The sequence below is a fragment of the Phyllobates terribilis genome, unplaced genomic scaffold, assembly GCF_046119375.1.
Source record: "Phyllobates terribilis strain yellow unplaced genomic scaffold, ASM4611937v1 Scaffold_13__5_contigs__length_258822181, whole genome shotgun sequence".
Classification (NCBI taxonomy): domain Eukaryota; kingdom Metazoa; phylum Chordata; class Amphibia; order Anura; family Dendrobatidae; genus Phyllobates; species Phyllobates terribilis.
The window spans coordinates 134,760,670-134,773,238 of NW_027362773.1; the positions used below are offsets into that span (position 1 = coordinate 134,760,670).

Consider the following 12,569-nt stretch of genomic DNA (forward strand, 5'->3'; position numbering starts at 1 on the left):
TAAAACGGTCAAACAGTTGCAAATCATGCATATGGGAGCGATTCAACCATATCACTGAGCAGCTGTAAATACTCGGAGCTTGGCCCGAGCATACTCGGACAGAACATACTTGCTCAACATTAGTAACTAGTTACCATTAACCACCAAGTGTTGAAGATCACCAAAAACACTACCGTCATCCACATCAGTTTAAACTCATAGACGACCACATTTTATCCTGTCAGGAAAGCCTGAATTAATTAAGACACCTATGAAAGATGTTTCCATTTACAATCTGGCCACGGGTCGCCTGGCCTAAACTCAACAGAGTCATATATGCCTACATGGTCCTTTTTTCACGGAAGTCTTAATTCGGCCTTATTTGGATGCTGTGTAGAACTCTATATATGAGGATATCAGAGAATGTATGACTAATTATTTGGGTGCCATATTGCAATATTTATCTGCTGCTGTGTAGGATTGAACAAGACATATAAGGTCATAAAAGATTTCCTAAGTAAAATTACCATCTAGTTAAAATTCTAAATGCCTCCATACACATTAGACTAATGGTGGCTGAACCTGCTGACATCGATCGGTTCAACCTATGGTTTAAGGTGTGTGGAGACTCCGGCCGACTGATGGTCGAGAGAGATCTTGATCGTGCACATCTGAGTTTTGGACTGCCGAGTGCATTGTTCTTCTTGCGATAACCTGCCGGCTGACGTGTCTGTAGGCAACTTTCTCATAGAGAGCCTAGGAGTGCTCGGCCGAGTGCTCCTATTTGTGGGAGAGTCTGATAAGATGGCTGTCAGCTAAACAATAGGCCGTAGCATTGTTTGGCTGAGAGCCATCTAATGTCTATGGCCAACCTAAGAGACAACATTGTCCACCAACAAAAACTCATTTCACAAGTTACTCAGCTATTTAAATTTAATAGAGACACACATCCTTCATGTTCCACAATTCATGTTTGATCCAGAGAAAAGTCAAAGAAGACGTGGATGACTGCTGACATGACGACAATCAAGTAATCTGTCTAGATGTAATTGTCGTGTATCATCTGATATCCTTTTTTTGATTTAGCGTTATATCACATCACCAACTTTATTATAGTAATTATCATGATCTTAGTATGCAAAGTTACATAAAAATGTGAAGAATATCAATAAACCAAGAATAGCAACACAATTGTAAAGAAAATATTAAACAAAAGGCGTTGAGAGTATCTTTATTTGGTTTGTGAAGTATATGGTGAACAAATTGCTTTTCTAACCAACAAACATAGTGTACGACATACTATAAGTTATTCTTCAGACTGAAAGACTAAAATATAGAAAGCTCTAACAGAAAAGACAATATTCCCCTAATATCGCTTAAGGTAATCTGTCAGCAGGTTTTTGCTATTTAATCTGAAAGCAGCATAATGTAGGCTTTGAGACCTTGATTCCAGGGATGTGTCACTTATTAGGCTGTGTGCTGTAATTTCAATACAATCGCTCCCTGACTAGGTCTCACATGCAGGACAGTTGGGATAATTTGCATAACTCCACCCCCACCACTGATTGGCAGCTAGCTGACAATGCACAGTGTGCACAGGAAGCTGCCAATCAGGGGTTTGGGTGGGGTTATACACAGCTGAGCATTCTGGTCACTGCTACATCCTCAACAGGGAAAACAGGTATCTTATCCAAACTACACCAAGCAGTCCAGTAAGTGATACATTGCAGAAATCAGTGGCTCTGCCCCTATATCATGCTGCTCTCAGATTCCATAGCAAAAACCTGCTAACAGATTCCCTTTAAATAAATTTGTATTTGCCAAATTGGAAAATTTTAAAACAGCAACTTTTTCACGAATATATGCTGTAAAAATTGGAAATAGCTGTTGATTTACCTTGTAAAGGGAACCTGTCATGTGAAAAAATGAAATTAACCCTCATTGAATGTGCTGGTTAATAGCATTCTGAATCTGCCTGGCACCAGAACTTAGACCCATGCTGCCCGGAAGAAATTAACTTTATTTCTCCCTGTAGCATTTGGGTTTCAGTCATAGGGGTGGCGCTGGCACTGTGAATTGAGAGTGGTGGCTGTAACCACATCCCCAGCACTGATTGACAGCCGGCCCTAATTCTGAGCTGCTTTCAGTCAGTGCCAGGGGTGCAGTTACAGCCATTGCTGTCTATACACAGAGTGGTGACTGAAACCATGACGGCGCCTCCCCTATGCCTGAAAGCCAAACACTATTGGGAGGAATAAAATTAATTTCCTCCAGGCAGAGGGGCTTTCAGTGCAGGCACTGGGCAGGTTCAAAACGCTATTAACCTGCAGATTAACCCAATATCTGCAGGTTAATAACTTTTTTTTTTCATGACAGGTTCCCTTTAGTCTTTTTATGATTTCTTAGGAGATGGTAAAGAGGCTGATGACCCCATTTTTAGTTTTAAAAGTGTGCCAGTATGGACAAAAACAAAGAATTCCTACTGGTGAATAGACTCCTTGCCAGTCTCCTTGCTTCCTCTTCTAGAGGGTGGGGGGTATAGGGTGGACATGTGACTGCTGAGCACTAGGTAATGTATTCTGCACTTTCAGTTCTGGTAATATACACTTATGAAGGCTGCAGCCAATCCCTGGTTGCAGCTTCGCACCGGTGTGGCCAGTGATTGGCTGCAGATGTCACTTGTCCATCCCAGCAGGATGAATGAGTGAGAAGGCCATTGGGAAACCTTGCCACCACTGGAAGAGGAACAAGAAGGGATCAGTGAGTTTTCATTATTTTTTATTTTTGACCATACTGGGCACCATTTAAAAATTAAAAAGTGGGGCGGAGAACTTTAAGAGGATCGGTGTCAGACTTGAGTATCTAAGGAGCACGTCAGTCTTAAAACGTGAGGAAATTGTACAGAAGAGTCCCAAAACATGAATATTAAATCATATGTGACAGAATGTTGTATTTAATAGAATTAACATATGTGACATTACTAATGAGAACTTATTTATGATATACCAAAACTCTGCTTTAGTTTTGTCTGGATTGTAATCTGATGTCAATAAATTTAAAGCAATTTACTTGAAAGCATCAGCAAGTCATGAATGGCGTTAGGGTATAGATATTGTTGCCTTACTCCAATCTTTACAGACAGGAGGGGAACAAGCACATTCCTCTATATCGTTGTATTTATATACGAAAGACATTTCATTCTTGCATTCCAGAATTATTTGTCTTTCTGATGTCTTGGTTGGTATACAGCACGTGCATTTCTGTTCGATATTCTGATTCTGAAATGAGTACCTGGGTAGAGGAAACAAGAATTAAAATATCAATAATATAAATCCATTCAAGATAACTATAGATGTAGCTGGAATCTAGACAGATCAGCTCCGTCACATTGTATTTAGTGTAACTGTTTTGAATAAAAGAAGAACTGAAGGTATAACAGGATCTTAAAGGACATGGACACAACTGGAAGCATTCATTTACTTAATAAATTCATTTAAAGGGTAACCGTATTTTTAAGTAACTCTTCAAAATGTAGTGTCTTTTATGTATACAAGAGGAACAACACTATTTCGGGACATTATATGTCTTGTATCCTGCATTTTCCCATGCTCTAACTCTTAAAGCAGTGTTCCCAACTTGCCTTTTGAGGAACGTACTGCTCCCCAGGCTCGATAACTACTTGGTTGCTGGGGGTCGGGCAATTTGATTGACAATTCAAGGATGTCCCGCTGACTTTAACGTGTGTACTCCCGATGCAGATGTTTCAGCATTGTCTGTATCTTCATTAGAGTTTGTTCCAAACTTTATATTATTATCTCTATATTTAGTATAGAGATAACAGTATTAGAGGGGGTGCAAATTTATTTGGGAAGCTCATTCCATCAGCCACAACAGTGGTCTGTATCTGCTGGACGGGAGAAGGAGTACTGTCTTTTACCTAGTGGTGTCAACAGCTCTTCTTTATATTAGCCCACCTGGCGTGATGTCACATGTGTGATGATGTTTTGCCAGGTCAACAAATCAAAAGAAGAGCAGAGGATACTGTCAGGTAAGAGGCTATTTTCACCGCTCTCATCCAGCACCAATTGACCAATGGAATTGGACATGCAAATTGATTTGTACCAAATCTAAAGAGCATACTTTCCAATTGTCCCGGATCCAGCTGGACAGTCCCAAAACGGCAGAGCGATGTCTCAGAAGATAATAATAATCTTTTTATTTATATAGCGCCAACATATTCCACAGCGCTGTACAATTCAGACATTATCATCACTGTCCCCATTGGGGCTCACAATCTACATTCTCAGTATGTCTTTGGAGTGTGGGAGGAAACCAGAGAACTCAGAGGAAACTCACACCAACACGGGGAGAACATACAAACTACTTGCAGATGTTGTCCTTGGTGGAATTTGAACCCAGGACCCCAATGCTGCAAAGCAACAATGCTAACCGCTGAGCCACCATGCTGCCCACAGATACTGAAGATCAGGGGTATGTCCCAAATTCAACTCTTTGTCCTCAGGATCGGTAGTCAGCAGTATCTCTCAGGGACAGCACAGCCATGCAGGCTAACTGTGTCTACTGAAGATAGTGCTGTGATTTTTCACTTCCTCCTCTGTCTCAGAACCTTAGGGGAAGGGCCAGCATGTATATGTTTACCTGGTTTCAAACTCACATCTCTAGCATGGCAGGCAGCAGCTTAACCTGTGAGCCACAGTAGAGTACTGGAGACATTTATCTGCCTGAATATGTAAATAGCAGCCTTCTTCTTTACAATCACATGCTACTGGTATCTAGAGGTACACCTCAATATACCAATACAGTTCTATATTCCTGTATATTACGGGTAATATAGAAGTAAGAGATTAACATAGAGCGTCTGGAGAATTGAACGCCAAGCCTGGAAAACCCCTTTAATTTAAGTGATACTCACATAGATGATGACATGCAGTTTCCTCCACATTTAGTAACATTCACAGGTACAGAAGACAAACAGTTTTGAAAATCGATGAAGACTAAACTGCTGTGAACTTCGCAAGGTTTTTCTTGTTTTTCTGGAAGAAAGATAAGTTCATGAAGCCTGTGTAATTTCATATCGTAATGACAATTTCTTTTGCCTAGAGGATGGTGAATTTTGTAGTTTAGGAAATTCGATGGTGTCACACTCACAGTCGACAATGGTAAATGCAACTTTTTTATTGGGCTGATTGATTATTAACTTAGATTCATTTTCACGATCTGCACCTACCTTTACATTCCTTGCAACATCCCTCAGCGTCTGTAGTTATTGTTCCCTATAAATAAACATGATTTAGTAGTTTTTAGGATTTTATGCAATTGAAGATTTCCAACATGCAATAATATGAGGAAAAATTTCATTTTTTCCTTCTCATAATTATTTTTTTCAGATCAATATTTTCCTGAGTTCTCCTCCTCTCATATTTCATTAAGCCTTATTTTATTTTTATGGAAGACTTCTCAAAACCCTTGTAATATACTTATTTTAATTTATATTCCACATGAAATAACAATTTTGGGACAACTTGTCTCAGAACGTATCTTGTCTCTACAAACTTGTCATCTTGTCTCGGCAGCCTGTTTACACAGCAAGATAATTGTGAAATCAGCATTTTTTTAGCAATGCTCGTTCACGATCATCTTGCTGTGTAAAGGCAGCTTTAGCCCCCTCTAGTCACCTCTCCAGACATGTCTGTCTTAGGGTATGCTTGTATAAGGAGCATCTTTAATTAACCTCTTCTCAACATATGATGTACATTTACGTCATATGTTGTGTTCTTGACTTTAATGTAGACCATTCAGCAATTGCTAATTGGCTGCAGTTCTCCTCACACTTCCATTAGACATCTGAGATTTATCCAAGGGAGGTGTGAGTGAACCAGCCCATTATTGATGGTGATTGGTTTCAGTGTTAGTGTGACATAACAATGTCATGCAAGCTCTGGGAGACTCAGTTCCGACATCACTAGAAGAACTATTGGGTGGGAGGTAATCATCTGTTTTTTTATTTGACATTGAGGAGTATAGCATTCAAAGAGAACTTGTCAGCATGATTTTGTAATATTCAAGGGAACCTGTGAAAAACGCTATTAATCAGCAGATGTTGGCTAAATCTTCAGGTTAACAGCATTATTAACCTGCCTGGCACCTGCAGTTACCTGAATGCTGCGGGGAGAAAAGGAACTTTATTCTCCCTGATAGCATTCTGGTTTCAATCATAGGTGTGGCGCCAGCGTGAGTTCAGTCACCACTGTGAGTATACATATTGGCGGCTGTAACTGCACTCCTTTCCCTTACTGACAGCCAGCCACAATGCAAAGGCCGGAGGCATGGTTACAGTTGCCACTAAGTATTCTAAGAGTGATGACTGAAGCATCGGTGCCGCCCCCGTGACTGAAACCTGAACGCTGCCGGAGAAAATAAAGCAGCATTAGACAAAGTGCGGGAACTGGGCAGGTTAATAATTCTAATAACCTGAAGATTAACCCCAAATCTGCAGGTTTTCAGCTTTTTTTCTGGTAACAGGTTCTCTTTAAGTAAAGACATGGCAGTAATGCCACTATAATACTGATTAAAGTAATACCTTTGGTGAAGAAATCCATTTTGTTGTTCTTCTTTAATCATCACTTGAAGTTTTCTGCAAATTAGATTTCGGTGCACAGGGGCTGAGCTATGCACTGGGTCTTTTCTCTGTTTGTGATTCCCGGCCCTCTCCGTCTGCCTCCAGTCTTTCAATCCTGCCTCCTCTCTTTGAAATTTCAACAGTGACCGGTCATTCATAGACCAGAGGCAGGTGGAGAAGCTGGGGAATTACAGAGAGGGAGAAGACCCAGTGCACGGTCCAACCCCTGTGCACCGAAATGTAATGAGCAGAAAACTTCAAATGCTAATTAAAGAAAAACAAAGGGGACTTCTTCACCAAATGTATCCATTTAATCAGTATTACAGTGCTATTATGGCTATGTCTTTACTTTACATTACAAAATTGTGCTGACAAGAAAAATGTTCCCCACAAATTTATTAATATATTGTGTAGCCCTTTAAAAGATAAGCCAGTTCGTCCCTTTATGACCCCAAAGCCTTCTCCATCAGTGTGAAATAACTTATTGAGGTTCTGTCTGGAAGTGCATTGTAATAAGGTGTTGATGCACTTCCAGCTTCTCAGCCTCACCCTGTATTTTTTACTTAGCAGCACCCTCCCCTGGCTGATTGACAGGTTGTTTGCTCTGGTACATGGCCACTGACCTGTCTATCAGCTAGGTGAGTGTGCTGCTAGGTAAGAAATACAGAATGAGGCTAGAATTGCTCCATCACAACTCAATGCACTTCCAAACACAACTAATAAAGAGGTTTATTGGCTTACTTTTTAAAGGACTACACAGTTGTGTAAATTATATGGGGGTGGGTTAAAGTTTTTGACAGGTTGTTTTTTGAAGAAGGGATGGTCCATGTTGTAGACATCCTTTTTAACTGCTAATTTTCTTCTAAAATGTTTCAGGGTACTGAGTGTTGCTTCCGGCCAGGTATTTCTTTATGCATAGCATGCCTTAATTACAGGAATTAGGGTGGGGAATGATGATTGTGTTTCCAGTAGCCCTGCTGCTGCCCAAATGTGTCCAGGTCAGACTTTTAGCCTCAAAGTTATAGTTATTTTGAATCAAAGTGGAATAAATTAGCCTTTTTTAATAGCATCATGAATAGCTCCTGTGAATAAAATATAACCTGTGGAAAGTTAGAAATAGGAGAAAACTACCATGGCTAAAGAGAGTTGTAAGGGGTGCAATAAATCACAAAAAGAAAGCGTTTTTGAGAACCAAAGTAAGAGTCTAGTGACAAGGTGATGAAACAAGAGGGTAGTGATAAAGCAATTAAATATTATAGAAAGATAAAGAAAACCTGTAAAAAATCAAGGCAGCAAAGATAGACAGGGGGGAACGATGGGGGCAAATATTCTAAAATAATCTTATGTTTTTATTGAAAAGCTTTAAAATCCAAAGTTGTTCACACAGACACATAAGGATATTTATCAGGGACATCACCAACAGTGACAAAACAATCTACATTTCTAGATCAAGTTTTTTCCCCTGAGTTCATGATGAGCGCTTCACCATTTTCTTTTCTGTGAATATACTGCACTGTAACATTTCTCTTTATGGAGAGTGACATGTCAAGCCTGACATGCCAAGGTGAGGAGACTTTTAAGCTGCAATGGTACTCTGGGAAATATGCAAATTGTCTGTTCAGAGAGGAAGAGGACTAGAACTTTAGAGTTTCCTCACCTTGACATGAGAAACGTTACCCCTTGGATCTGAGTCAGACGCCTCTCACCCAGCCAAACCAGATCTCACTCTTTGCACTGATGAGGGCAGTACCCCTAAACACAGTGTCTGCAAATTGAGATTTTGATTTTCGCTTTTATCCTAAGTCATATGTCAATGATAGTTATAGAGTCAATATTGACTTCTTGGATTGCTACTTCCAATAGGCGGCACTAGAGTTCTAGTCCGCTTCCTCTCTGAAAAGACAATTTGCATATGCTGCATAGTAATTTTCTTTTCTTTTTGTTTGTTTTAGGCTGGATTTTTTTAGGCTGCTATGGCAACACAGAATCCAAATAATATAACCATACAAGGACATACTTTTTTTGTGAAACAAGTTGTGGTTTCGAATAGTGTCATTCATTTTTCCATCTTATTTTTAAAAACTTTTTCTATCATTTTTTTTACTTTAGAACTGCATTTTAGCATATAGAAAAAACATTTTTCTTATATGAACCCCAACTATAGACTAAGCTTCACATGAGGACTAAGATGGCTGCCCACAGCTGCCATGTCAACCCATTGGCAACCCATGGTCATGCCAACATCAAATTAGTCCATCAATTTCTGACAGAGTCATACAGATGGTTAAACAACAGTGAAAGGGACTAGGTTTGATCACTGTTGCTAGAGGCAAATGTCAGCTGTGTAACACTGCCTTAATCTGACAAGAAGAGGACATTCTCAGCTCTGTAACCTACATTATACATTCAGACCTGATGTATGATGAACTATTATGTCCTACATTGAAAAGGTGCTAAAAAACACACACTCTAATCCACAGACAACCGCCAGGTTGTGCGCTTCTTACCAATACATTTAGGTTGTGTTAACATATTGCAATTGAGGACTGCTCATCACATGCCTTTTCATTTTTTTCCCAAGCCCTGCACCCAGCCTTTGTGAATGCTGTAACAAACAAAGGGGTTGTGGACACTTTTGACCCCCAATAATTACTCTGAATGGTCACAGCTAGAGATGCATGTAAAATCAAATGAAAGATATGGAACCACACTAAGATTGGTGGGGTTTAAAACCCTAGAGTCTTTAGTGATGATCAGTAAAGTGGATGTAGCACTTTATTACTACCGTGAACCTTTCATTCTCCATATGGGTTGGGATCCACAGTCCAGATCACCACAAATCACTTTATAAAAATTCCATTTAAAATTTTAGCAACTTTATGAAACTGGATAATGTAATATAATGTACTAAATATGATTATCAAATTTCAGCAATGAGGCCATACCGGTTCACATTTTGATGGGTCAAATGGTGGACAAATTGTCTGAAAAGTGATCGTCTCCAGATCATAAGAACAAATATAATGGATGCATTTGTCATGCGGTGATGCATAGGATTCTCCAGGCTGTAACAAATTACCAGAAATAGATTTACAATACATGTTATCCCTGTTACAATCTTTTATTTTACAAATTATATTTTAGCCAAAAAACAACAAACTGAGGGTACAATTTTCTTCAGAAGTAGCATTAATGAAGTTGTGCACTACTTAAGATTAACCCCCCAATGTATCCCCCCGGGGCCCCTAAGATATTTTGTAAATACCTTCCGTTGCTAATAATGCCTGTAAGCGGCGCTATCACTGGCCACTAACAGGGATCACGTGACCCCCGGCTGCAGCCAGCACTTGTCGTGACGTCAGCGGATGTCAGCGCCGGCCTCAGGCGAGGGTCACGTGATCCCTGTGAGCGGCCAGTGATAGCGCCGCTTACAGGCATTATCTGCAACGGAAGGTATTTACAAAATATCTTAGGGGCCCCGGGGGGATACATTGGGGGGTAATCTTAAGTAGTGCACAACCCCTTTAAATCTACATTGTGTAAGTATATAATCTTTACAATTGTCTAAGGGATTCTGAAAAGGTAATTAAAATAAAATGAATCTATATGTTTTTCTGTCCTCTTAGGACTCGTGCATGTGACTAATTTTCTCGTACATGTGCTGTCCTTGATTTTCATGGATAGCACTCGTGCCTATGATATTCTATGGTGCAGTGCATATGTCCGATTTTTTTCTTGGATTGAGTGGTTTGCGGAAGAAATCTGATACATGTTCAATCTTGATCCAAATTGAATCAAAATCGGCAATACAAATCTATTGGTTCATGAAAAAAATTGGACCACACTCGGACTGACAGAATGAGGAATGTGGAGAAACTTATTTTTTTTATTCACATCTGAGAAAAACTGATGCGACTAGGATCAAACTCTGATCAAAGTCTGTCCAGCAAAAATCAGATTGTTTTTCTATGTGGAGAATTCAGTTGTATGAACCTACTCTTAAAGGGGTATTCCCATTTCCAAGGTCCTATCCCAATATGTAGTAGGTGTAATAATAATAAGAATAATAGCAAATACCTCCTATTAGAAATGTAGTATAGTTCTTTGGATTAGTTATGTATTTTTCCTCATGTGCAGGCATTGCAAGACCTTATCTATCCATGGTTACGACCACTAGCAACTATGTAACTAACTGTCACTATATCAGTGGTCATAAAACCATGGATACCTAAGGTCCTGTATTGCCTGCGCATGAGGAAAGAGACATAGCGAATCAGAAAAACTATATTATATTTCAAATTTGAGGTATTTGCTAATATTGTTATTATTACACCTACTACATATTGGAATAGGATCATGGAGATGGGAATACCCCTTTAAAGGTACTATCTTCTAATCTTCAAATCCATAGTATTCCAAATAAAGATAATCAAATCGATGCATTTGACTGGAGCAGAGATTACATGTACTATGTCTAATCCCTCCATAATGAATGTCAAATTTTTAACAGCAATTTGTATTCTTTTTTTTTTTTTTTAAAGAAGTACTCCTATTATTTTTTTATCCTCTTAATTTGCTGCAATCATCATATTATATAAAACTGTGTGCTTACAATTGCTCATTTTGCCTTTCTACCCAGTTAATTCTTCTGTTTTCCATTAGGTCTATGACATCACATGATTAAAAACTGACTAGCTGAATCATTCTAAGCTCTACTAGAAACAGGTAGTCTCTTTTCCCTGCATGAGTCACTGCAAATTCCCTGGCAGGGGGAGAAGGAAGCAACTGAGTTGGGAGTTGCAGAAGATGATGACTCATGCAGAGAAAAGAGACTTCCTGTTTCTACATAGTCCAGAGAAAAGAGAATAATTAACTGGGTAGAAAGGCAAAATGAGCAATTGTAAGTACACAGTGCTATATAATATGATGACTGCAACAGATTAAGAAGATGAAAACTTTGATGGGAGGAGGAGTGCTTCTTTAACTATACAGGTTCAAAATATATTTTTTTCACCAATTAATGATTTGAGACATTAGCTCAAAGCTCCATTTTTTCAAAATTGATAAGCGACACTTTACATGGTAATAATGTTTGAATACTTTCATGTATCCAATTCATTCTGATAATGTCTATTTGTGACACATTATACTTTATCTTAATAGTTCATTTAAGTTGATATAGCTTACATTTATTTATAAAAATATCCAAAATTTACAGAAAATTTGGAATACATAGCATTTTTATGAATTTAGGACTTTCTGCCCTTAAAGGTTCATTTAGAAGAGCATATAATCAGCCTGTGTGCTGCCCGTGTGCACCACAGACCTCACACAGAGAGCACATGGACCCATTATAGCCAGTGTACCAGTGAATATGGGTTCTCGTAAAAAAAATCACTGCATGCACTACATTGCCCTGTCTTACAGACTAGAATAATGCATTCAATGTAAAGGCAGCTCCTTCACCCCTCACCCAAAAAATGGATTGAATCTATACTCCCTGACAGAAGTTATGTCGCTTATGCATGTTATGTAAATAAAAGCTTACAACCTGACGTTAAATTCATCCATTGGTTTTATAAATTACTCTTTTGAAAGCTGAAACCCTCCCAAATTGGTTTAGGTTAAGAAAATAAATTGGCATCAATGCTGAAATATTGATCATTTAATGAACACAGTATGGTCAGATTTTGGCAAGACAAAAGTTTTGTCGCCCACAGAAAGTAATGTGATATTCCAACAAATAATTATCTTAAAATACAAATATATGTTGCATAACATTGGTGAATGAAGTTTTGGTGCTATTAGAGTCATATTTAATATTTTGTGTGACTTCCATGAGCTTGAAGGACTGCATCCATGCGGTTCAACAATGATTCATACAATTTATTAACGAAGTCATCAGGAATAGCAAAGAATGCAGTCTTACATGCCTCCCAGAGTTCATCTA

The 12,569-nt window shown here is 38.9% G+C and overlaps 1 protein-coding gene across 1 annotated transcript in view; it reads right to left on the reverse strand.

Annotated features, from left to right (window-relative positions):
• Positions 1–2,011: 2,011 nt before the first annotated feature.
• Positions 2,012–12,569, reverse strand: part of LOC141174072 (uncharacterized) — a 369,120-nt gene continuing 358,562 nt past the window's right edge. The window contains exons 36-39 of the mRNA XM_073658713.1: positions 9,565–9,684; positions 5,228–5,273; positions 4,913–5,033; positions 2,012–3,270 (exon numbers count right to left, since the gene is read on the reverse strand). Of these exons, the coding sequence (XP_073514814.1) occupies positions 3,078–3,270; positions 4,913–5,033; positions 5,228–5,273; positions 9,565–9,684 (480 nt within the window). The 3' untranslated portion in view covers positions 2,012–3,077. The remainder of the gene's footprint in view (positions 3,271–4,912; positions 5,034–5,227; positions 5,274–9,564; positions 9,685–12,569) is intronic.